This window comes from Aquarana catesbeiana, linkage group LG10 (assembly GCF_042186555.1).
Source record: "Aquarana catesbeiana isolate 2022-GZ linkage group LG10, ASM4218655v1, whole genome shotgun sequence".
NCBI classification, from domain to species: domain Eukaryota; kingdom Metazoa; phylum Chordata; class Amphibia; order Anura; family Ranidae; genus Aquarana; species Aquarana catesbeiana.
In genome coordinates this window covers 79302880-79329596 of record NC_133333.1, presented here as the reverse complement: position 1 = coordinate 79329596, position 26717 = coordinate 79302880, and the positions used below count along the sequence as shown (strand labels likewise).

Sequence of the window (26717 nt, the reverse complement as noted above, 5' to 3'; positions counted from 1 at the left end):
AGGCGGCTCGTCTCCATGGAGATTGTGGGAAACAGGAAGTTCCTGCTGCAAACCACAATCACATACTAATGGGGACACTGAGCTAACCAATACAGATACAAGAAAGGGGAAATGAGGGCAAACATAACCCTTCAAACTTTTCCTAAGAATTTCAACTTCTATTTAACATTACCAAATGTATATAATAGGACGTTAAATACCCGCGGCCATCTTATTACAAATACAAATATACACATAAAAAATAACATATTAAAAAATATATACAAAATTAACCGTAAAAAATGTAAAAACCTATCAGACACACATAGAATTCCTATTTATCAGATATAAAACAGTTTAAATCAAATTTAAAGTCGACGTTTAACCCTTCCGGAACTGAGACTTTTGTCTGATATATCCAGAAGGATTCTCGTCAACTCAGATGTCATATGAAATTACCACCCCTCCAGTGTTTATCCACTTTCTCTATTCCCCAAAATTTTAAACACCTGGGGTCCCTATTGTGAACAAGCCTGAAGTGTTTTGAAACACTATGTGTTCGTAAGCCCTTTTTGATGTTGTTCACATGCTCAGAAATGTGAACACCTAAAGGTCTGGAGATCCTGTCATCATACTGGAGTCTGCAGTCGCACTCCAGCATGTATACTACCCCCAGGGTATTGCACGTGATTACATTTTTTTTAATAAGGTGTTTTTTATTAGTAACAGAAGAGGTAAAATCCTTTCGTCCTTTAAACATTGTTTACATTGCCTACATGAGGGACATTTTCCACAGGAATAAAAACCTGACAAAGAGAATCTGTTATCCTTAGATACAGGAGGATCTAGAACTGAGGGTGGGGGCACGCCTATAAATAAAACACGGAGGTGGGGGTAACACTGTACCCAAAACCTTATCCTTTCTCAGCACCTCTCAGTGTTTAATGATCATTTTCTCAAATTTCTTATGTTGAATATTGTAATCCAATATGATTTTATATTCGTATTTACTATGTTTTTGGTACTTATTAGCATCCACTACCAACTGAGATCTATCTAGGTTCCCTATATTTTGAATCTCACTCTCAATTAGTTCTCTCTGGTAACTTTTCTGTAGAAAATGTTCCTTTTAACACTTTTAGACTGTGTAATAATCAGATTCCTTCGTACATTTGAGCCTAAGTCGAATGAACTGACCTCTAGGTATGTTGGAGCCAAGACCTATGGTGGCAACTTTCTAACGGGATGTAACCATTTCTATCTGTCAGTTTAAAAAAAAAAAAATTTTTAAGTTTTAAAATGTGTAAAGTTAGCTGTGTTTTTATACGCTAATAATGGTTTTAGTGTATTTTCAGCGAAAATATTATTTGATAAACCTTTGCACAAACATCGCGGGGCCTTAAAAATCAGTAGCACCTTCTTTTTATTTTACAGGTCATGTGCTTTCAGAAAATATATGGTTTGAGGGGTCTTTTACAAATTCTTAAAGCTGTAGGGGAAAAATTTTAACCTTAAGATTTTTAGAGAAATTTGGATATTTAATATTTACACTTTTGCATCTGTTCGATTTTTCCCCATTTCGCAAAAAGGTGTCATTTAAAAGTTACAAACATTTGTTATTTATTAACTCGTTACAGTTTAAGCTTTTATATTTGGTAGAAATTTAGTCAGAATTGTGTAAAATTTGCTGTGTTTTTATCTAATGATTTTAGTGTATTTTTAGCAAAAATATTGTATTGATAAACATTTGCACAAATATTGTGGGGCCTTTAAAATCAAATCAGTAGCACCTTTTATTTATTCTACTGGTCCTGTGCTTTCAGAAAATATATGGTTTGGGAGGTCTTTTACAAACTCTGAAAGTGAAAAATAGCAAAAATGGTCCGGCCAGCTGAGTTTAAAAGTGGAGCGCAGGGCCTTGCAGTGAAAAGGTTACATTATCAAATACAGTAAATACCATTGCTAAAAAGCATCTAAACTGTGGATGCTGTGCCCCCAGGTCCCACGGTAAAAGCCCGCCCCAGTTACCTCTGTCATGCTGTAAGTCCAGCTGGCTGCTCTTTCTCCCGGCTCTGTGCCTTCCTGCATTAGTTGCTGCTAGTGTTTCACCGCTGACAAGCAGGCTGGGATTGGCTGGTGATGGAGCCGAGGCCCAGCAGGGGCATGTGAGCAGTGGAGTCCCGACAGGGGGAGTGCTGTAATTCCACAGGGAGCTCCCACACAGCCGGCACTAGACAGTGAAACAGACACAGCTGGAAACACAGCTTGAGGGAGGAGGAGAGGCGGAGTTCTGGAGGAGGGCTAAATGCTATAGGTGAGTGGAAGCACGGGGGTCTGTCCACACAGGCTAAAAGGCATTTTACCACCCCCTAGCCTGGCGCCCTAAGGCGGCTTCCTGTGCTGCCTTATGGTGGCGCAGGCCTTACCCTGTTGCTTCCTCACACGTTGGTGGAGGAAATGGACGTTCTCACTCACCCAAGGAATAGTCACCTAGCAGATGCCTTTCCTGTACTGCCTTTGGTCATGAAGCTCCAGGGGAGACTGTTGTCTGAGGGTCGCCCTGTGATAGCAAGCATACTGATTGGCATGCAGGCCTTGGGTTTACCCTAGCCATGAAACCCGACCAAACACTTCTATCAATGTTTCCACAACAACTGTCCCAGGATGGACTGGTAATTGAGAGAGAAGGATTGGAGGACTTGGGCAGTCCTCTGGAAGTGGTTTAATCCTGGCAAGGTTCCAGAAAAGACCTTAACAAACACTATTTACTCCGAAGTCTGGAACAGGTTCACAGTTATGGCAGCTGAGCATAACTTTGATCCTTGCAACCCAGAGGTTGCGCAGTTGCTATCATTTCATCATATAGATCTGGATTTGGGGCTCAGCCTAGTTCCGTATGGGTTTAAATTTCAGCTTTCACCAGGGAAATTTGGCACGTGAGCTGCCTTGCCGGGCCCCTGAATTACAGCAGCGGGGGGTGTTTTTGAAGCACCTGATTAGGTGTCAAAAAGGTGACCTGCGAGCGCCATGCTTGGCGTTCACAGTTCACCCAGGTGTGTTAGAAAAGCGAGTGAATATTTGCTTTCCTAACACTGAACCGGCTGAAACAGGCCCTGTGATCAGGCGTCACAGTGGCAGCATTTGATGGGCACATCGGCAGCATTCGATGGCACAGTGGCAGCGTTTGATGGGCACAGTGAGGCTGCAATTGATGGGGTTTTTTTTCAGAATTTTTCAGTTTGCTTGCGCGCGCCCCCCCCCCCCCCCAAAAAAAAAAAATTTAAGCACCAGCCGCCACTGTTTTAAGGGCTGCACAGGGTTCAAAATACATTTTTCTAAAAGTGAAATTTTGCCGTTTAAATGCATCGAAATCAAAAGTATGGGCCTCTGCTTCCCAATTCTGAATGGCTACTGTGTAGCCATTAGGGGTAGGGGTTTCAATTTTTTCCAAGTATGGATGCAAGTATAACCAATACAACCATTTTTTATCACATGCCTAGGGATAAAAATAGGAAGAGAGCCCCCACCACTTATTTCTAAAATTGCATCCAAGTTGGAAGCATGGATGAGTATTTCAATCTTACGTTTTGGGAGGTGTTTTCTTTTTTAAATGGTCTCCTTTGTTAACTTTTATATCTAACAAAGACCATTCCACTTTTACTCAAACATACAAACATCAAAACAATAACTAAAGCTATAACATCCTTTTTTATGGCGATCAAAAAAAACACGCATCTCTATTTCCAAGCTATACCTCCCAAAGAGTGGAGGAGGATTAGGCCTTCCTAACATTAGGATTTATAATCTAGCATTTCTTTTAACCACTTGCCCACTGGGCACTTAAACCCCCTTCCTTACCAGACCAATTTTCAGCTTTCGTGCTCTCACACTTAGAATGACAATTACTCAGTCATGCAACATTGTACCCATATGAAATGTTTGTCCTTTTTTCACACAAACAGAGCTTAATTTTGGTGTTATTTGATCATCACTGGGTTTTTTATTTTTTGCGCTGAAATGATGAAAGACCGAAAATTATGTAAAAAAAAAAAAAATGCATTTTTCTTTGTTTTGGTTATAAAATTTAGCAAATTAGTAATTTTTCTGAATAAATTTTGGCTTGTATGGTGCTAATCTCTGAAAATTGATCACACTTGATGTACTGGCGGCCTATCTCATTTCTTGACACTAACAAGAAAGGAAAGTAAAAATACCCCCCAAATAACCCCTTTTTTGGAAAGTAGACATTCCAAATTATTTAGTATGAGGCATGAGTTTTTTGAAGTTGTAATTTTTTCCCACATTTCTTTGCAAATTTAAGATGTGTTTTTTTTTGTTACAAAATTGTCATAAGTTATTTCTCACACATGGCATATGCATACTTGCAACTACACCCCAAAATACATTCTGCTACTTTTCCTGAATATGGTGATACCACATATGTGAGACTTTTACACTGCCTGGCCACATACAGAGGCCCAATATGCAGGGAGCACCATCAGGTGTTCTAGGAGCAAAAATTACACATTGAATTTCTCAACTACCTCTTACACTATTGAAGGCCCTGGAGCACCAGGACAGTTGAAACACCCAAAAAATTACCATTTTTTAAAGCAAACCCCCCCAACCCCAATCTATGAGGCATAATGAGTCTTTTGAACATGTAATTTTTTTCCACAAGTTTTCGGAAAATGAAAACACATTTTTTTTTTTTTTTACACAAAGTTGTCCATGTATAAGATATTTATAACACATCACATGTACATAGCAAAAATTACACCCCAAAATACATTCTGCTACTCCTGAGTATGGCGATACCACATGTGTGAGTCTTTTACATCCAGGCCACATACATCAGGTGTTCTAGGAGCATACATTACACATCTAATTTGACCACCTATTACACTTTTGTGAGGCACTGTGGGTGGCACTTACGAGCACTATTGTGGCATGGATGGGCACGGCTGGGCATTGTTTGGGCACAGTGGCAGCGTTTGATGGCACAGTGGGAGATCTGTGCAGCGAGCGGGGGGATCAGTGTGTATGAGCTGTTTTTTACAACTTTTTACACACTGATCACCCAGCTAATGTCCCCACCAAAAAAATGACATGTTCAAAAGACTCATTATGCCTCATAGAATACACATTGGAGTGTTTGCTTTCCAAAATGGGGTCATTTTGTGGGTAATTCCATTGTCCTGGTGCTCCAGGGCCTTCAAAAATGTGATCGGTACTCAAACAAAATGTGTAATTTATGCTCCTAGAACACATGATGTTCCTCCCTGCATGTTGGGCCTCTCTATGTGGCCAGGCTGTGGAAAAGTCTCACACATGTGGTATTGCCATACTCGGGAGGAGTAGCAGAAGATATTGGGGGCGGGGGGTGTTAATTGCGGGTTTACCCAAGCCATGTGTGAGAAATAACTTTTGTGGAGAAAAAAAATAATCTTAGTTTTCCAAACAATTGTGACCAAAAAATTGCAAAAAACTCACTATGCCTCTTACTAAATACCTTGTTCTGTCATCTTTACAAAAATGAATAATTTTGTGGGTATTTATACTGTCCTGACATTTTAGGGCCTCAAGAAATGAGATAGGCAGTCAGTACAGCAGGATTAATCAATTTTCAGTGATGCATAGCATAGCTTGTAGACTCAACTAAATTTCACACAAACTAATTATCATACACTTTATCAGGATTTTTTTTTACGAAATACATGTAGAAGAATACATTCTAGCCTAAATTTATGACGAAATTAGATTTTATTGGATTTCTTTTAAAACCGAAAGGAGAAAATATTTGTTCTTTTCAAAATTTTGAATTTGAAATGAATTTGAATTGAATCGGTGTTTCACCTATCACACGAGTTGGTCTGGGAGTGGGGGTGGGGCCTTGTTACAGCGCCGCCGAACACAGACCCAGCTCCGTGACACACAGTGGGAGATGTGAGTAACTCTCTAACTTTTGAACTCTGCTCTAGGGTCTTTGCTAAGTAATTATATATAATGTTTGTGGGTTATAAGTAATTTTCTAGCAAAAAATACTGATTTAAACTTGTAAATAAAGTGCTGGAAATGTTTGGTCTTCAAGTGGTTAAAAAAAAGCCTTTACAGGTTACCAGTTACACAGGAGGACCTGCAGCTATTATTATTGCTCTCACTCTGAGGCTCGGTTCACACTAGGACAACTTGGGATCCGACTTGTAAGCCCTCAAGTCGCCCCAAGAAGAGATTAACATTACAGGGAATCAGAGCGTCTTAATAGACACTACTGAAGTCGCTCCGACTTCAGAGCGTACTCCCTGTACTACTTGGATCCGACTTGTAGGCGACCTGTACCATAGAAATCAATGGAAGTCGCCTCCAAGTCGGATCTCTATCTATACTGAAGCGACTTTACAGTTAAAAAAATTAGTTTGCCCAGGCAAACCCCTCCCTCCCAGAGAGCTGATTATTTTGTGATTGGCCACAGCCAAAGTCGCCTGTCCTGGAGGCGACTTGAAGTCGCATTGTAAATTGATCAAAGTCGCGCTGAAGTCGCGTTGAAGTCGCCGTGCAAAGTCGCGCTGAAGTCGTGTTGCCCCTGTGTGAATCGAGCCTGACATTTGATCAATTAGATCCGAAGCTTTCCTAAGCCAGCATCCTTACCGTGCTCTATGACCGCACAGGAGAGCCTGGTAAGGGAAGTGGCGGGAATTATTAAGTTGCCCCCCTTATGCTGTCAATTGTTATAATGAATCTCAAATTGATCGTTCCAGAGGATAAAAGGTTTTGCCGTTTCTACTGTAACTTTACGCTTCCAAAGCCAAATGGTAATGTGCGTCCTATATTGGACCTCAAGTATCTCAACCGGTTTCTTGAGGGATAGAGGTTTTGAAAAGCCAGTACAGTGGGTGGTCTTGCGCCATCCAGGGTATTTCTTGGCATCAGTGGACATTTATGACCCAATCCTTCCTTATTACCAGTCAATTTCTATGGTTCGCAGTAAAAGACCATCCTTTTCAATTTGTGGCCCTGCCGTTCCACCAGTCCATGGTCCCCTGAGTGTTCATAAAGGTCCTGGCCCCGATTCTGGGCTTCCTAGGGACCAAAGGGGTGCCTATTCTCAGGTACCTGGATGATCTGCTACTCGAAGAGCAGTAGGGTGTCCTGATAAGGGTTCCGTCAGACAATGCCATAATTATGGTATATATGAATCCTCAAGGGGCACCAGGAGCCGAGTGTCCCAGGAGGAGGTGGACCTCATCTTGTCATGGGCAGAGCTTCATGTCCTCGCACTGAAGTTCATATTCTAGGAATGGAAAATTGTCAGGTAAGCTTCTTCAGCTGTTGGTAGCTGTCAGCCTGTCACCCAGGGAGTGGTCTCTCAACCCGGAGGTATTTAGGACTCTCTGTCAGCAGTGGGGCACGCTGGATGTGAATCTGTAGCCATCCAGGTTCAATGCAAAACTGGACAGGTTAATTTCAAGGATCAGAGATCCTCGTGTGTTTGCAGTGGGTGCCCTGGTGATGCCATGGGACCGCTCTCTCTGGTATATGCCTTTCCTCTGTTTACAGGTTTTTCCATGTCTGCTTCGTAGGATTTGGTTCCACAGGGCCTGGTGTGAGGCTAGGAAGTTTTATGTTCACAAGTATGTGGTAAGCTGCATTTTGGCTTTCCTCGAGTCATTGGTTGACATGCAGTTGGCCTTGTGAATGATCAAGGGGCAGATTTCTACTCTTTCAAAGGTCAATTGCTTCTCATTCCTTCTAGTGGGGTTTTTTTTTTTGGGGGGGGGGGGGGTTTCATTGTTCTTCAAGTTAGGTTTCCTTTGTCTCCAAGGAATTTGAGCCAAGTCAGGACCTTCCTATATTCTTTTTTTTGTGGCTGTTTCTTCCAGGGAGTCGTCTCTGGTACTTTATGGTGATAAGGTGGGATGTAGTTTTCGCTCAAGGAGGTTTCAGCTTTCCATCTCAACCAGTGTTGCCTTATTTTTTTTTTTTTCCCCTAGGCCTTAGCTGGGGGACAAGGCCCTTCACACTTTGGATGTGGCCCAGGCTATCAAAATGTATCTGAAATTGACTGCTGTGGTCAGGCAGTGAGACTGTTTGTTTTTGTCCTTCCTGAAGGACCAAAGAATGGTCATGTGGCTACCAAGTCTACTCTATCTCATTTGAATGAGCCATCACCACCTTTTTATGTTGATAGCTCATTCTACCAGGAGTATAGGTGTCCCCTGGGTTGTCCGTCATCAGGCTGCAGTGGTTCAGCTCTGCAAGTTTGCAACCTGGTCTTCGGTGCACACTTTTACAAGATTTTACAGGGGCAATCGAAGGGTTAAATGTGTCCCTAGGGGGTGCTTTCTAACTGTAGGGGGGGTGCTTGTACTGTAAGAAGACAGATCTCTGTCTTCTCCTGTCACAGAACAGCGATCTGCCTTGTTTACATAGGCAGACCGCCGTTCTTTCAGCCTCAGGAACGATCGGCAGACATCGGGTTCGCCGGACCCTCTGATTAGCTTCCGCTGTGTCCAATCATAGTGGGAGCTGGTCACTGGCTGCGTGCGAGCACTGCATACCAGGAAATCGAAATCACGTACAGGTACGTGATTTCGTGCTGAAGGGCCGCCCTGCCAAAGTACATATGCGTGGGGCGGTCCGGAAGAGGTTAATTGTGTAACACTATCCCCGGAGGAGCCGCTTGTGTATATTTGGTTCGGTACTCTGCCTCTCAACCCCAAGAACAGTCTCAGCCACATGTATCTCAAGTAAATTAATCATATAATAAGGACTGAAATCGGGAGCAATATAACTCAATGGTTTTGTATGGCTGCTTTCAGGGGGCTCCTCAAGCCAAGTAACCCCGAGAGCAGAGTCAAACACTTTAGCAATTGACAAATCACAAAATAGCAGACACTGTAACGGATTGATCACCACTCTATTTAAACTGGGCTCTATAAGTCCAGGCAGGAGGAGAGTGGGGGAATGGCCTTTCCTTATGTGAGACCTCTCCCTTCTGTCTGACAGCACAGGCCCACAAAACCATAGACACTGCACCTAGTTCAGTGGTCAATAGCATACCTCCCAAGTCAGACTACCCTGTTCATACACTACATATACTGAGCCCTGGGTATGTATATGTGTGCCTGTATGGCATCAATAACTTCAGTCCCAGAGATGAAGGCCTTGAATCTTCAGCTAGTCACTTTAGTTGATGCACTTAAAAATCCTGTTTGGTAGGAGTGATGCAAAGTGTACTGCGTAACTCCTGAAGCAGTAAGAACACTTTTACTGCCTGGTAGAGGATGAGTGTGGCATAGTGTCCTTTAGTGTAGGTAACCACTAACAATGTTGTCTGCATGCAGTGTCTCTGAAAAATGGGCAAGTGCCTGCTCACTAATCCTGCGATCAAGGCCCAAGCAAAGTGTCCTGGATCAGGCAGGTTCTTCAGGTAGCCGACTGGTTACCTCACAACTGGAACACTTCATGCCGTCTGTACAGATGCGCCTGGAGAATGCACCTGGGATCCCCCTCTCAGGCAAGATATCCCCGACTGGCCATGGATCTGTGGGAACACCTCTCCCGAGTCTAGTCTTCTCCTTAACTCATGGTGTCTCTCCAGCTCCTAGACAGACTGGGTGTCTTCTCTTCTTCCCCCCACAGGAGCTGACAAGCTTCTCTTCCTTCTGAGAGCCTGTGTCATCCTGATGGCAAGTGCAGGGCACCCGCTACAATTGGATGCCATCTACTTTATCCCTTTGTGGTGCCCCAGGCCTTTTAAGAGGATCTGAATGCTGGGATGTTGGTCACGAGTAAAGGTTTGCTGTGCTGAGCTCCACTGGAATATTCCTTGCTGGGGCAGGCTATTCAACCGGATCCATTCAAAGTGTCTTTTCAGACCGAATTGAATGGTACCCGGGCCTCGTGGCGGAAGCAACGAGGTTTAGCCCATAGCACTTCTCTATTAGAGAGCTGGACCCTGGGATCCACTGCTTTGGTTTTTTTCAGCCATAAAGTTGTCCTGGAGGGGTGCTTTACGGGTCCAGGAGTGTGAATCTTCCGATTAAAAAGGGGCCCCTGGTTCCTGAAGGTTTCTTTTCTCAGATCACTCTGTAATCAGCAGAAGCTGCAGACTTTCCTCGGGCGTGCAGTCCCAGGCCTCCGGTAAGGTGTTTGGGGGAGATTTTTTCTTAAAAACACCCCCCCCCCACCTGAACAGAAGCTTTCCCCCTCTCTCTGGATAGAGGAGAAAGCCAGAAACGATCAGCAAATGCCGCTCCATTTTCCACCGCCTACATGGCAGTTTGACACCTCCTCCCCCCCCCACACACACACACACACACACACACACACACAGGCCGATCCCGTCGGATTGGAGGCCCGCACTCGCACGGGAAAACCTCTTTTTTTAAAAGAGGAGGAGGGGGCGCGGTGGGAATACGGAGGGGGCATGGCTTGGCGCGGCATTGGCGTGCAGCAATGTCCAGCGTGGGAGAACTTTTAAAAAGCTCAATTTTGCTGTCTGCAACTGTCGGAGGGACATGAGTGAAAAAAGGGGCATGTAAATGGTGACACAGGCATTCCCTTGGCACATTTGCTAAAGCACCAGGCTGAGCACTAATAGCAGCGACATTTGCTGGACTATTTGCTCAAGCATTGGGTGCTATTTCTTCTGGTAGTACCTCTGCATTTGTGCATCGGGCTATGGTCAGAAGGGGAGGTAGAAACACCCCAAAAAAGGGCTCAAGAGGGACTCCTTCAAGCTCTAAAAAGCCAAAACTCATTTCTACAATGGAATCGACATCAAGGATACATACCTCCATGTGCCGATGTTCCCCGCTCACCAGAAATATCTACGCTTTGAGGTAGAAAATCTTCATTTTCAGTTTGCAGCTCTGCCTTTTGGTCTAGCTACTGCACCTCGAGTGTTTACAAAGGTCCTGGCCCCTCCTCTAGCCAGATTAAGGGCCCAAGGTATAACGATTATAGCGTACCTAGACTCTTGATAGACCAGTCAGTACTCCGCTTAGACCAAAGTATGATCACCACAGTCAACTACCTGGAATACCTATGTTGGCTTCTCAACCTAGAGAAATCTTTCTTAAAACCATCAAGGAGATTAGAATACTTGGGTCTGATCATAGTTACAGCCCAGAAAAAGGTATTCTTGCCCCAGGCAAAGATCAGTGCCATAAAGGAACTGATTCAGGTGGTCAAGGCAAAGAAGAATCCTTCCATTCGACTTTGCATGAGGTTGTTGGGAAAGATGGTGGCTTCATTCGAGGCCGTTCCTTATGCTCAGTTTCATTCGAGGCTGCTGCAAAACAGTATCCTATCAGCTTGGAAGGTCCAAGCGCTAGATTTCCCAATGCGTCTGCCTCTGAAGGTGCGCCGGAGCCTCAGTTGGTCGTTAATAACCAAGAATCTGCTGAAGGGAAAATCCTTTCTACCAGTTACCTGGAAGGTGGTAACAGATGCCAGCCTTTCAGGTTGGGGAGAATGACCTTGCCCATCAACATTCTAGAGATTCGGGCAGCACGCTTGGCTCTGAGGGCCTGGACGCTCAGGTTACGGAATTGTCCTGTCAGGATCCAATCTGACAATGCCACAGCAGTGGCCTATATCAATCACCAAGGGGGCATGAGAAGTCGTGCGGCCCAAAGAAAGGTGAATCATATCTTAACTTGGGCAGAAAACAGTGTACCTTGTCTATTGGCAGTCTTCATTCCAGGAATAGAGAATTGGCAGGCGGACTACTTGAGTCACCAGCAGTTGTTCCCGGGAGAATGGGCCCTTCACCCCGATGTCTTCCTGGCAATATGGCGGAGATGGGGGATTCCGGACATAGATCTGTTTGCGTCCTGGTTCAACAAAAAGATCGACAACTTTGTGTCAAGAACAAGGGATCCACTAGCATGGGGAACAGATGCCTTGGTATTCCAGTGGAATCGGTTCTCACTGATTTATGCATTCCCTCCTATTCTGCTGCTTCCGCAGGGTCAAGCAGGAAGGGAAGTCGGTGATTCTTGTGGCCCAGAAGATCCTGGTATTCAGAGATCATAAGACTGGCAGTAGGGGAACCATGGACCCTACCACCACGTCCAGACCTTCTCTCGCAAGGTCCAGTATTCCATCCTACCTTACAAACGCTAAATTTAACAGTTTGGCTATTGAGACCCACATTCTGAAGAAGTGTGGGCTATCAGGTTCTGTGGTATCTACCTTGATAATTGCAAGGAAGCCGGCCTCCAGAGTCATATATTATAGAGTCTGGAAGGCATATGTCTCCTGGTGTGAATCCAGGGGTTGGCACCCCAGGAAGTATGTCATAGGTAGAATCCTTGACTTTCTGCAGATGGGGTTAGAGATGAAGCTGGTCTTGAGTACTATCAAAGGCCAGGTCTCGGCCTTATCGGTATTGTTTCAATGACCACTTGCTTCAAATTCTTTGGTTCATGGGTTTATTTAGGGGGTAACATGGCTTAATCCTCCGGTTAGGTCACCCCTGAACCCTTGAGACTTGAATTTAGTTCTGTTGGCGTTGCAGAAACAGCCTTTTGAGCCGATACGGCATATTCCCTTGGTCCTTTTGACAAGGAAACTAATTTTTCTGGTAGCCATATCTTCTGCAAGAAGGGTATCAGAGTTGATTGATCTTTCTTGTAAAGAGCCATATTTAATTATTCACAAGGATAAGGTAGTATTGCGTCCTCATCCTAATTTTCTACCGAAGGTAGTGTCAGGTTTTCATTTAAACCAGGATATTATTCTGCCTTCATTCTTTCCAGAGCCCTGTACTAAGGAAGAGAAATCACTACATTCTTTGGATGTGGTGAGAGCAGTCAAAGTCTACTTGAAGGTGACTGCTCAGATTTGAAAAACGGATGTTTTGTCTGTGTTGCCTGAAGGTCCTAAAAGAGGACAGGCAGCATTGAAATCTACTATTTCTAAATGGATTTGGCAAGTAATTGTATAAGCTTATGGTTTGAAGAGGAAGATTTCACCCACTCAAATCAAAGCGCACTCCACTAGGGCTGTTAGTGCTTCGTGGGCAGTGCATCACCAAGCCTCAATGGCTCAACTCTGCAAGACCGCAACTTGGTCTTCAGTCCATATATTTACCAGATTCTATCAGATTCTACTATGCCTTTGGGCATAGTGTGCTGCAGGCACCAGTATATGTCCTCTAGTCTCATGGTGCCCTACTTTTGTTGTGTCTCCCTCCCCTCAGTTGTCATTGCTCTGGGACATCCCACATAGTAACTACTTTGGCTCTGTGTCCCGTGATGTACGATAAAGAAGATAGGATTTTTAAAACAGCTTACCTGTAAAATCCTTTTCTTTTCTGTGTCCCTCCCCTCTTCTAATACACGTATATTGCTTTGCTACTAAAACTGAGGTACTCCCAGTAGTGGGAGGGGTTATATAGGGAGTGGACTTTTTGTCTTGGGGTGTGCCAATGTCCATCACCTGAAGGTGGCCTATAACTCACATAGTAACTACTATAGCTCTGTGTCCCGTGATGTACTCCAAGAAAAATGACAAGAATCCCTCTCCCCCCCCCCCTCCCCCCCTTCCATTTCTTCCTCCCCTTTCCCACTTTTCCCCATTTTCCCGACAATTTCATTCTCCCGACTTTGTGGGAGCAGTTTGCGGATGGTCACTTCCTGTACCAACATGACTGCACACCAGTGCACAAACAAGGTCCATAAAGACATGGATGAGTGGGTTTGGGGTGGAGGAACTTGACTGGCCTGCACAGTATTGACCTCAACCTTTGGGATGAATTAGAGCGGAGACTGTGACCCAGGCCTTCTCGTCCAACATCAGTGCCTGATCTCACAAATGCACTTCTGGAAGAATGGTCTAACATTCCCATAGACATACTCCTAAACCTTGTGGACAGCCTTCCCAGGAGAGTTGTTATAGCTGCAAAGGGTGGGCCATTGCAATATTGAACCCTACCGATTAAGACTGGGATGCCATTAAGTTCATGTGCGTGTAAAGGCAGGTGTCCTAATACTTTTTACAATATATTGTGTGTGTGTGTATATACTGTATGTATGTGGAAGATTGAGATGATTAAAGTCAAGCAATAGGTGTGTTTACAATGAGTTGCACCAGTCCAAAACTGTATTTTAAGGGCATGGCAGCCCGCTTTTATTTAAAAGCAAGTCAAAGTTCATACAGTTAGCTCTTCCCACGCAAGGGGTTCTCACCATCACTGCAAAGACATAACATTCAGCCTCCTGGCTCACTTGTGGCAGCTTTACTGCTCCGAGTACCTCTGCAGGGTCTTTCTGACCATCAAACAAATTCCAGTGGTATGCACAGATGCTGTACTTTTAACTCTGCGTCTTTCCTTGCAGGTCCCTAGCTGCTTTTGTCCCTCCCGGACTCCACAGCCTCCTGGCTGCTCCCATCCCACACGGACTTCCTCTCAGGCTTGGGCCTTCCTCTGTCCCAACCTGACCGGACAGCAGCATCTCACACAGCTCCCTTCAGACAATTCCGGTCAGTGTATAAACCGGTCAGGAATTAGTTAAATGCCACTATATACTAGATATTTTATGTTTTTTTATTTCACTTGGGCTCCTTTCGCACTTGTGACTGCAGGGTCGCATGACAGGTCGTACTCCATGATTTCCAATGGGTGCCATTCCTGTCTGCGACTTCAGGTCACCGCGACTTCAAAGTAGTCCCTTCACTGCTTTTGTCTGACTTTGGTGTGACTTGGAGTCCATAGACCTCTAGATTGCACAGGAATTGCTTCCGGTCATGTCGGGGTCATGGAAAAATCACGCGACTTTCAGGTCACACAAGTGTGAAGGGGGCCTTAACCCACCTTTTTTGATCGCATTGGGCACTATGAAATTATGAGATTGACCCATAAATGGGTACTACCATTTGAGTCAGTACACTATATAAGTATGTGAAATGAAGAAGAGGGAAACCTTGAAATGCGTTTAGCCAATGTGACTACAAGACCTGTGGATTTTCGCGTATGGATTGAAGCGGATGATTTTATGATAATGCTATGACACAAGTACTGGTTTGTGAGTACATTCACCTCTATTTTATTAAATAAAAACATGTTTTAAGGATAATGCGCTAGGCATATGTGCCCTCTGTGTTCTCTTCAGACACACTGAACTCCCTCAGGATGGTGGGGCCCTGAGCTCTAACTCTGGCCCTATAATGAAGCCAGCACACGCCAGAGCAATCGTTGTTCTTGCTTCTCCTAAAATCTGGCGTAAACCACCCTTTTACAGAGTAGCACGGGGTCCTCCTGCTTGGTAACACAAATTGCTGTGTATATATATTATGTTTTTGTAGGTTTGCTGTCTGAATGGGAACACAAAGCAAAGCTATGGGTGTACGTTTTTTAACAGAGAATTTCACAGCACAGCCACGTCTCTCAGGGGAGGGGGGACAGAGGTGGTGTGTTGCTGAAGTTATATAACCCCCTGAGAACTTTTCAAACAGCAAATGGACCGTTATTGGGAGCTGCAGGAAAGTTCAAAAGCACATGCTGGAAAAACTAAAAGAGGTTGGAAAAAAGATCAGCTGATTTGTGATTAATGTAGTATGTGCTAGTTATTTAACCCATCCCATACTTCTTTAAGATTTTGTTTGCAAAATAAATGTCAAGGATATAAGACCTACACCATTTATTATTTTTAAACACATTTTGTGACTTATTTCCCATGTTTGTATTTACAGCTCTTGTACTTCCCATTGTCAGTCCATACACAAAGTATGCTTCAATGTACAACAAAGCTATTCCATATACATATCCAGGTAAGTGAGTTTTTTTTTTTTTTTTTGTGCGATTCTTGTGCTGTTTTCTTTTTGGGGATATGCTGTACATTTTAGACAACATATGCACTGTATGGAGAGTATACTTAGGTGGTTAAAGGAAGTCTTTCGAGCGAGTATCATTTCACATTAAATGTGCAAGGATGAGGATATAGACGTTTTTTTTAAAAGGTCTGTCCACCCAGAACTAAAATTCTGTTATGACTGAATATCAGGGGACTGAGTAACTGTTTGTTTTGTTTTTTTGTTTTTTATATTCTTCCTTGCTTTCATTAATGAGCTCTCTATTCCATACATATTTGCTGAGCTTATTGATTAACCACATCAATACTGGGCACTTTCACCCGTTATCTGCCCAATTTTCAGCTTTCAGTGCTATCGCACTTTGAATGACAATTGCGCATGCAACACTGTATCCATATGACATTTTTATAATTTTTTTGAGACCGATAAAGCTTTCTTTTGGTGGTATATAATTACTACTGGGTTTTTATTTTTTTGCTAAACAAATGAAAAAAAAACGAAATTTTGAAAAAAAAAAAAAAAAGGAAATTCTTAAATTATAAAATTTTGCAAATAAGTAAGTAATAAGTAAGTAATTTTTCTACTTCACTGATGTGGCTGTACTGATGGGCACTAGTGTTGCACCGATACCAGTATCGCTGCTGATACTAAGCATTGGCATGAGTACTTGTACTCGTGCAAATGCTCCGATACTGATACCTTTTTTTTTTTCGACTCGTGAACCACTGGAAAGCTCTCAGAAGTGGCAGGAGGGGAAGCCCGCAGCTCGCCAGTGCTAGATTGTCTTTGCTTGCCTCTATGGCCTTGGAGAACTGGACCAACGTCATGACGTCGCTTCCGGTCCAGAGTGGAAGCAAACAACTTTTTTTTTTTTTTTTTTTTTTTTTTTTAACGCAAAAGATCAAAATGTTGATTTTTTTTTTTTTTTTTTTTTATCTTTTTTTTTCTTTTTTAAGGTGGAGAGATTTGGGGTCTTTTTGACCTCAGATATCTCCATAAAGAGGTCCTGGCATCCTTGTTTCTTTTACAAGGGATGGTTACATTCCTTGTAATAAAAAATAAATGTCATCAAAAATAAAATGAAAGGGACAGTGTAAAAATAAAAGAAATAGCAAAAAAACTAAATTCTGTGCTCATGCGCAGAAGCCAACGCATTTGTAAGTTGTGCGCACATATGTAAACAGTGTTAACATCACACATGTGACATATCCCTGCAAAGGTCAGAGCGAGAGCAATAATTCTAGTGCTAAACCTCCTCTGTTACGCTAAACAGGTAACCTGTAAAAAATCTTTAAAGCATCGCCTATAGAGATTTTTAAGTACCGTAGTTTGTTGCCATTCCATGAGCGTCCACAATTTTAAAGCATGACATGTTAGCTATCTATTTACTCTGTGTAACATCCATCTTTCACATTTTACAGAAAAACTGGGGTTTATAATGTGTTTTGTTTTGTTTTTAATTCATTAATGTGTATTTTTAAAAAAAAAAAAATGTGTTTGAAAAAGCTGCAACAATCTTAATTCTAAAGAAACAGTAATAATTTTTCATTACTATAGTCTAGTCTAAAAAAAACTGTCACGTGGCACTAAAATAGGTATCTGTAGTTGGTATCGGCAAGTACTTGAGAAAAAGTATCGTTACTTGTACTCCGTCTTAAAATGGTATCCGTGCTATGAGGCGGCACTGATGGGGCTGCACTGACATTCAAGACACTGATGATGAGTACCCTGATTATCAGTGTAAATGTGCCCTGTCAGACTTGCCGATTACTTGCACTCCTTTCCTCAGGGTGTGACGGCGCGTAAGGCAGCGTTCAAAATTTCAAGTCCTGAGTTACTCTCCACCAGTTGCCCCACCCAACCCCTACCCTGCCTGCCTCTAATTCCGCCCCTAAACACATCCTCATAAATTATCCCCTGAAATTACACTGTTAAATGTTTAATGCAGAACTAAGTTACAATAATTAAATATTAGCAACAACTACTTTAACAATATTAACCTGCCCGTGCTATAGCCGAAAAACGGCTACAGCGTGGGCCTAAATTGCCGGGAGGGTGTCCATGTACGTCTTCCTGTGCATGAGCTGCTTGCGTGCCCCCTGCGGTCCATGAGACTCAGCTGATCACAGATTGGAGTAAGGAGCCGATTCCGGCCCCTTACCACGTGATCAGCTGACCTTAGCCAATGACAGCTGATCGCTTGATGTAAACGGAAGCCGGTAATTTGCTTCTTTTTTTTTTTTTTTCCTCACGCTAACAGCCGATTGCCGGCTTGTGTAAAACGAGACGTTGGTCCCGCACATGGAGAGCCAGTGCCACCTACCAGTGCCCATAAGTACTGCTGAGCAGTGCCCACCAATGCCACCTATGAGTGCCCACCAGTGCCACCTATCAGTGCCGCCTCATCTGTGCCCATCAGTGCCGCCTCATCTGTTCTCATGAGTGCAGCCTCATCAGCGCACATCAATGAAGCGCTGATGCGGCTGCTTTTTTCAGTTTTTTTTGGTTTTAGCAAAAAATAAAAACCCCAGTTGTGATTAAAAACCATCAAAAGAATATTTGTGTGAAAAAAATGCTAAAAATTTCATATGGGTACAGCATTCAAAGTGTTACATAGTAGGTGAGGTTGAAAACACAAGTCCATCAAGTCCAACCTATGTAAGAGTAGTGACAGAGCTGAAAATAGGCCTGGGCAGGAAGGGGGTTTAAGTGCTCAGTAAGCAAGTGATACTGAAGTCTCTTTTTTTTTTTTTTTTTTTTTTTTTTTTTTTTTTGTTAAAAATAACAAACATGTTATACTTCCCTGCCCTGTGTAGTGATTTTGCACAGAGCAGCCCAGATCCTCCACTTCTTGGGTCCTTCTTTGGTGCTCCTGGCCCCTCCCTCCTCTTGAGTGCCCCTGCAGCAAGCAGCTTGCTATGGGGGCACCCAAGTCGAGCCACAGCACCCTGTGCCCATTCATGGAGCCGTGACCCCGCCTCGCCCCTCTCTCTCCTCATTGGCTCACTGACTGACTGACAGCAGCAGGAGCCAATGGCGCCGCACTGCTGTCTCAGAAAATGAGGAGGGGAGTCCCGGATAACCGAGTCTCTTGTGCAACTTCGCTGGATCTAGATGGACCTCAGGTAAATATGAAGGGGGCTGCTGCACACAGAAGGCTTTTTATCTTAATGCATAGAATGCATTAAGATAAAAAAACCTTCTGTCTTTACAACCACTTTAACATAAAGCATATCCGTGCTCATCAGTGCAGCCCCATCAGTGGCCAACAGTGCAGCCTCATCGGTGCCCATCAATGCAGTAGGGATTAGAGGGAGCAATCGGGAGGATTGCCGGCCAGATCACACAGAGTGGGATTCTTCTACTTGTATATGAAACACCAGCCGCTGTCAACAATGTCCCACCTCCTGGACTCGCATTGGACCAGTGTGCTGTCTATCATATGAGCCAGTTCAGGAGGTGAGACTTTGTTTGACAGCAAACTGAAAAATAGGAAACACCAGCGCCTAGGTAAATAAACACTAAGAAAGTAGTAATGAAACACCAGCCGCTGTGAACAATGTTGCAGTGTGAAACTGCTGTCTATTCATCCAACAAAAGAATTAACCAACAATAAAATAATCTTAGGCAACGCTTGTTATAACATAAATTAATGGTATCCAAAGATTGACATACTATGAATGTCACTAATGTGATCATAAGTGACAGACACTAATGCAACTGTAAGCATACAGTATCTCACAAAAGTGAGTACACCCCTCACATTTTTATAAATATTTTATTATCTTTTCATGTGACAACACTGAAGAAAGTACACTTTGCTACAATGTATAGTAGTGAGTGTACAGCTTGTATAACAGTGTAAATTTGCTGTCCCCTAAAAATAACTCAACACACAGCCATTAATGTCTAAACCGCTGGCAAAAAAAGTGAGTACACTCCTAAGTGAAAATGTCCAAATTGGGTCCAAAGTGTCAATATTTTGTGTGGCCACCAGGGTGGATATAAATCAATGATTTTTTTAAAAAGATCAAAAAATTTGGATTTTTTTTAATTCAATTTTTTTTTAAATTTTTATCAAATTAATTTTAATAAAATACTTTTGTGTAAACATCTATCTAAAGGTAATTTTCTTTTTAAGTTACATTAATAATTTAGTTTATTCAGCATGAAATGGAGCTTAGTTATGTAGCATGAGGCTGTATATTCTGCAATATCTAAATTTTTGGTAAACTCAGTCAATAAATCCAAGCTGTGCAAGCTGAAATAACATGCACTGCATTTATGCTTTCACACAATTTCACAGTAACCATGAGATAAGCCAAAGTTCAGGAACATTCCTTTATCCAATTGTTTTGCAAATCTCTGTACTCTTTGTAATCTTTAAATCCTGATTTAAATCAACTTGATTTAAATAAAATCCACCCTGGTGGCCACCATTATTTTCTAGCTCTGTCTTAACCCTCTTGGGCATGGAGTTCACCAGAGCTTCACAGGTTGCCACTGAAGTTCTCTTCCACTCCTCCATTACGACATCACAGAGCTGGTGGATGTTAGAGACTATGCGCTCCTCCACCTTCCGTTTTGAAGATGCCCCACAGCTGCTCAGTAGGGTTTACGTTTGGAGACATGCTTGCCCACTCCCATCACCTTTACCATCAGCCTCTTTAGCAAGGCAGTGGTTGTCTTGGAGGTGTGTTTGGGGTCATTATCATGTTGGAATACTGCCCTGCAGCCCAGTCTCCTAAGGGAGGGGATCATGCTCTGCTTCACTATGTCACAGTACATGTTGGCATTCACGGTTCCCTCAATGAACTGTAGCTCCCCAGTGCCGGCAGCACTCATGCAGCCCCAGACCATGACACTCCCACCACCTTGCTTGACTGTAGGCAAGACACACTTGTCTTTGTACTCCTCACCTGGTTGCCGCCACACGCTTGACACCATCTGAACCAAATAAGTTTATCTTGGTCTCATCAGACCACAGGACATGGTTCCAGTAATCCATGTCCTTAGTCTACTTGTCTTCAGCAAACTGTTTGCGGGCGTTCTTGTGCATCATCTTTAGAAGAGGCTACTTTCTGGGACTACAGCCATACAGACCAATTTAATGCAGTGTGCGGCGTATGGTCTGAGGACTGAAAGGCTGACCCCCCACCCCTTCAACCTATGCAGCAATGCTGGCAGCATTCATACGTCTATTTCCCAAAGACAACCCATGGATATGATGCTGAGCATGTGCACTCAACTTCTTTAGTCGACCATGGCGAGGCCTGTTCTGAGTGGAACCTGTCCTGTTAAACCGCTGTATGGTCTTGGCCACTGTGCTGCAGCTCAGTTTCAGGGTCTTGGCAATCTTCTTATAGCCTAGACCATCTTTATGTAGAGCAACAATTGTTGTTTTTTCAGATCCTCAGAGAGTTCTTTGCCATGAGGTGCCATGTTGAACTTCCAGTGACCAGTATGAGAGAGTGAGAGCGATAACACCAAATTTAACACACCTGCTCCCCATTCACACCTCAGACCTTGTAACACCAACGAGTCATGACACCGGGGAGGGAAAATGGTTAATTGGGCCCAATTTGAACATTTTCACTTAGGGGTGTACTCACTTTTGTTGCCAGCGATTTAGACATTATTGGCTGTGTGTTGCATTATTTCGAAGGGGACAGAAAATTTACACTGTTATACAAGCTGTACACTCACTACTTTACATTGTAGCAAAGTGTCATTTCTTCAGTGTTGTCACATAATAAAAAAAAAAAGATGTAATAAAATATTTACAAAGATGTGAGGGGTTTACTCACTTTTGTGAGATACTGTAAGTGACAAATGAAAATTGATAATAAAGTGACATAGTGCAAAAAGTCTTTGGTGCACTCTTGAGTGCTTTGTGCTTCATTCGCAGGGTTTCCCCTGTGTGTTCCACCACGTTATATTGTTTTCACACCGCGCTGACCAGATGTCGGCGACCTCCTAGCCTTATAGCAAGGAAAGTCAGCAAAGCTTGTAGGTCTTTGGGGGTGCCTATACCACAATCCCTGGTGTCTTGCTCTCACGACTCCAAGGCTCCTCCCTGTTACATACCACGGGTTCTCCCACACAATTATTGGGCAGGTGAAAAATAAATAAACATTCAGGTCTTCATGCAGATCAGAAGTACCTTTATGTTCATTAGTCTGATTGCCACAAGCTCTCATCATCTGCATTTCATATACAAGCGGGATATCCCCGCTCTGTGTGATCGGGCCAAATCGGTGCAGCCATCAGATGCCCTGTAAAAAAATGGCGCCGCTTCTGCCAGAATCGATCAGCCAGGAAACTGTCGGCCCAGTCCGCCCCTGCTCCACACTCGGCCTCAACTAATTTCCACTTGCCAAATGCGAGCAGGCAAGTGGAAATTTTGAAATTTTGTAAACTTAGCCTTAAAGAGTATATCCCTAAAAAAAAAAAAAAAAAAAATTGCAGTTAAAGGCACAGAATAACTAAATGGGTTAAATAATGTTCATTTGCAATATGCGCTTTGAGCTTGCTAGAAAATCTGACTACTGCAGGAAGAGTCTATCCCTAATACAGTCCCCTCCCTCCTTGCATGTCATGGCACTCTCCTCCCCAGGGAGAGTCTAATTGCTGTCTGCTTTTCACAATCCTTCTCTCCTCCCTATATAGCCTTTTATGTAGATGCGGGAGGAGGGAATACTATAGAGTGTCATTGAGTGACAGCTTTGAATCTGCTAGGGACACTGACATCGCATCTAAGATGGTGGCACTCAGCTGCAGTCTAAGGGCTATTGGATATTTACACAAGGAAGGCTCTTACAGGTAAATAACACACAAAATATGGGAAATGCACATTCACTATTATGAGAACATTTCGGAGACAATGGGGTTGCTTTAACTAGTGGCCAGTGCTACAGCAACATGTTATATGTTAATACCCTGAACATGGGTGTAACATGTTACGAAAGGAGAACTTATTGTTTTAATTTTCTGTAAAAGACAAAGGTTCCAACTGTCTTGTGAACTGATCATACACCCCAGTTAAGTCCCAATTTTCTTTAGTGATGGCTGAAAATGGGTTCCTTCAGATGGGCGAGACCTCAAAATACAGAACTCATGAATGCTGTACCCAGGCTTCAACTGCTAATCTGAAATTCAGCCTTGTCCTTTGGCATAAGCCTTAGAACACAAAATCCACCAAGTCTAAATCTCTCTTCCCAATGAAGGGGTGCCTTTGTTTCAAAGGGTGGGGAGACATCTGTTATAATTTACTTCTCTCTGGGCAGAGATGTCAAAGACCAATACCTGTGGGTTCAATTGGTGGTTTCAAAAGGGTACAAAATGCAGTTCTGGACTCTATTCCCTCAGCTTTCTTCTCTCAAATCAACCAAAATCTGCTTGAGAACCATAAGATATGCAGAATGCCCTAAACCAGGGATATGCAATTAGCGGACCTCGAGCTGTTGCAAAACTACAAATCCCATCATGCCTCTGCCTCTGTGTGCTATGCTTGTGGCTGTCAGAGTCTTGCTATGGGACTTGTAGTCCCCTCATGGGACTTGTAGTTCTGCAACAGCTTGAGGTCCGCTAATTGCATATCCCTGCCCTAAACCATGTTTTGTCCCAAGCAATAGCCTGCCTATAGTGTCATCCCATGTTTTTATCAACAATGTATTGGTCTTTGATCCATTGTCTTTATAAATGCACTTTCCCCTTTAAGATAGGCAAGCTATTTCTGATATTGAAATTAAGCAGTACCATTATCCTTTGGGGCCTCACCCCCTTTCCCATAGAAGTGTGCTCTACACAGTGTTTAACAGGTTTGATAAAGAAACGGAAGCTTTGAAATGCGCCTTCTTGCGGCCCCTTGGGGAACAACACTTCTCTTTGTGTTCCACGCTGGCCGTGCTACTTCCAGTCTTGATCACCCATGGTCTTTGAGTGTGGTGAGAAGTAGAAATATTAGTCTAGTCTGAGAACTTGGATTCACTCTGTGGGGTTGCTACCACTTTCTGCTACTAAAGCCATAGACTATTATGGACTTTAAAGTGGTTGTAGCACTAAAAAAAAAAAAAAAAAAAAAGCATGACATATAGCATAGTGCTTTTGCACTGTCATATGTCCCTTTCCATGTTCTACAATACCTGGTTGATCCTGCCTGTTCCTGTGTTCCCCTATGTAATCCGAGCATGCTTATCATGGCTGATGATCCATGATTGTGTGGTCCGTTTATGTCCCTCCATCATCCTGCTCTCTCCTCAGCGTGACTTCCTCTGGGCCTCATGTTGGCCTCCTTCGAGAAAGATCTATTATACCACTGGCAATGCTTTTTTGCCTAGTGTGAACAGAGGCACTTTAACCCCAAAGATTACTCTGCGGCCTGCATTCTGACCTTCTTAGAACTGACGCACTTGACCTGAACTTAGCCCTAAGTACTTTTAGGGGACAGGTTTCTGCCTTGTCCATTCTTTTCTAAAAACCTCTTGCTTCCCTTTCCTTTATTTAACCCCTTCACTCCGTACGCAAATGTGCGGCCACGCTGGACTGGGCTTTTTTCTGTGGGGCCACATATTTGCATATCTCCCTTTTGTGCTGGAAGTGCACCGCACGGCGTGCTCCCTGCACAGAGACCGGGGTCTCACTGAGAGCCCAGGGCCCCATTCTAATGATTGTTAAGGTCAGATCAAATCTCCCTTACAGCACCATGCACTACAGAAACTACTCTTTGGACATCAAGGAACTCTCCCTTGGATAACCTCTCTTGCAAGCTAGCTGGTTTGGTGGCTATCATGTCTGTCAGATGTGTCTGAGTTATCAGCTCTCGTAAGAAGCAATTGCTCAATTCACAAGGATAAAGTAGTCTTGCGCTCAAGACCCTCATTTCTTCCTAAGGTGGTTTCAGCCGACCACCTCAGTGAAGATATAGTCCTTCCTTCCCTGATCCTTACTTCTAAGCACCCAAAGAAGATTGCGCTACGCTGTCTGGATGTGGTCAAAGCCACAGCCACAGCTTCTATCAGGACAATTAACCCCCTATTTGTCCTTTCCTCAGGACTTTGCAAGGTCTTCAGAATCTACCGTTACTAGGTGGATAAGACCGCTTATCTCAAAGAGGATAAAGCACCTCCTGCACTAATATGAGCTCACTCCTGCACCAGATCAGTAGGTGTTTCCTGAGTATTTCAACATCAATCCCTCTATTGCCCAGCTTTTGTAAGGCTGCCACTTGGTCTTCTGTTCATACCCAAGTTCTATTAGTTGGATGTCCAATTCTCTGTGAATATAGCTCTCAGCTGCAAGGTTCCTTGGATCTGTGGAGCCCTGCTCTTGTTGTGCCTGCTTGCACAGTTCTGTTTGCAACCCTTCCAGTTCATTGCTTGTGGATATCTGATATATATGAATATCAAGCCTGTGTCCTGCACTGTATGGAGAAATGGAATTTGAAGGCAAGTCATAATTCCCTATCTTACAGTAGAGGACAACCCCCTCCCCCCCTGTTCCGGTAGGTTTATAGGGGGATGCCCAGGGGGTGGGTTCTCAAAAGCTTTGCCAGTGTCTAATCACCAGAAGGTACCAGCCTTGGTTCTGTACTACAAGTACTGTACTGACTCTTGTACAACCTGCTTCAGAATGCTAGAGTTGCTGCTCCAGGCTCCTTTGTCCATCTTCATGACAAAGCCCTGGGGGTGGGGTGGAACACATCAGTGGGGCATGAGCTGGACAGAGCTGGGCTGAACCTGCTTTTATTCAAATGACTGTCGGGCATTATGGTGTGCGGCGTTTGGGACATCTTTTTTGCTGACCCCTGTACAAAATATGGAATTTACAGGTAAGTCAAAAATCTTCTGGGGCAAATTTCTGTGCAAGGTGAACAGCATTGCTGTAGTAATATGCCCCCATTGACGCAAAGTACTCCTGGGGGGAGGGAGCAACATGACAGACAAACTAGCATTTTAAGTAATTAAACAAAAGTGCCCAGATTTTCTTTAAATGGAATTTGTCAAAATAGAGATATAGGAGCTGCAATTGTTGACCCTTTTTTTTTTTTTCTTGAGGATGATGCATCAATGAGTAAGTCACTGATGTAGAAAAACATGCCTTCGAACACATGATATACCATTGCTTCTTTTCAACCAACAACAAAAAGATAAAAAAAAAGACAGCAGTGATAGCTCTTATAAAGAAATGGGAGAACTAATGCGCAAAACCAAACTGTATAGAATAGGATATATAAGGATGGGAGAAGCTTCCAACATATAAAAGTGTTCCCACACAGATAAAATATACGAATAAGTGAAGTATGTGGCGCTAACTGAAGTGCAGAAATGAATCAATATGTATATAGATACTAAATAGAACCGCTCACACACCTGACAAGTAAGCGTGTAGAACAGAATAGGCAAGTGCAAGTGAAAATAAAAATAACACATCTTCTCTACTCTTCACTAGATCACTGGTAAAGTGCACCAATGCCACAGATTCCAAGCAGCAATCCAAAATAACATCCAGTGTGTATATAAGGTACACCAAGTGAAAAAAATATATATGACAATCCTAGTCTAATGATATAATGACATAAAAAAAAAAAAAAAAAAAACGTGAAACATAAAAATTTTTGAATAAATCCACTGTTCTTCTGAAGTATAAAAGGTGAAATTCAAAAAACAAAGTCCAAGTGATAAACACTAATATGAATAAGTTCACATATATATGTTTATGAATTTAAATCCGTGTGCAAAAAAAAAATTGTGCAAAAACAACTTTCGATCGATGTCAAATTCCTCTAGCCACATATATAATATCTGCGGTGCGCCACACGATTCCCCCAGCCTCTCACCTCAGATGGAGACCCCTACGGGTCGAGTCAAGCCTTCAGTATGGAAAACAGCAGATCCCAGCACAATGATCGATTTCCA

At 43.2% G+C, this 26717-nt stretch overlaps 1 protein-coding gene across 1 annotated transcript in view; it reads left to right on the top strand.

The window, feature by feature from the left end:
- NDUFA3 (NADH:ubiquinone oxidoreductase subunit A3) overlaps positions 1-26717 on the top strand; it is a 63101-nt gene that overhangs the window by 31067 nt on the left and 5317 nt on the right. The window contains exon 3 of the mRNA XM_073602313.1: positions 15682-15759. Within this exon, the coding sequence (XP_073458414.1) occupies positions 15682-15759 (78 nt within the window). The remainder of the gene's footprint in view (positions 1-15681; positions 15760-26717) is intronic.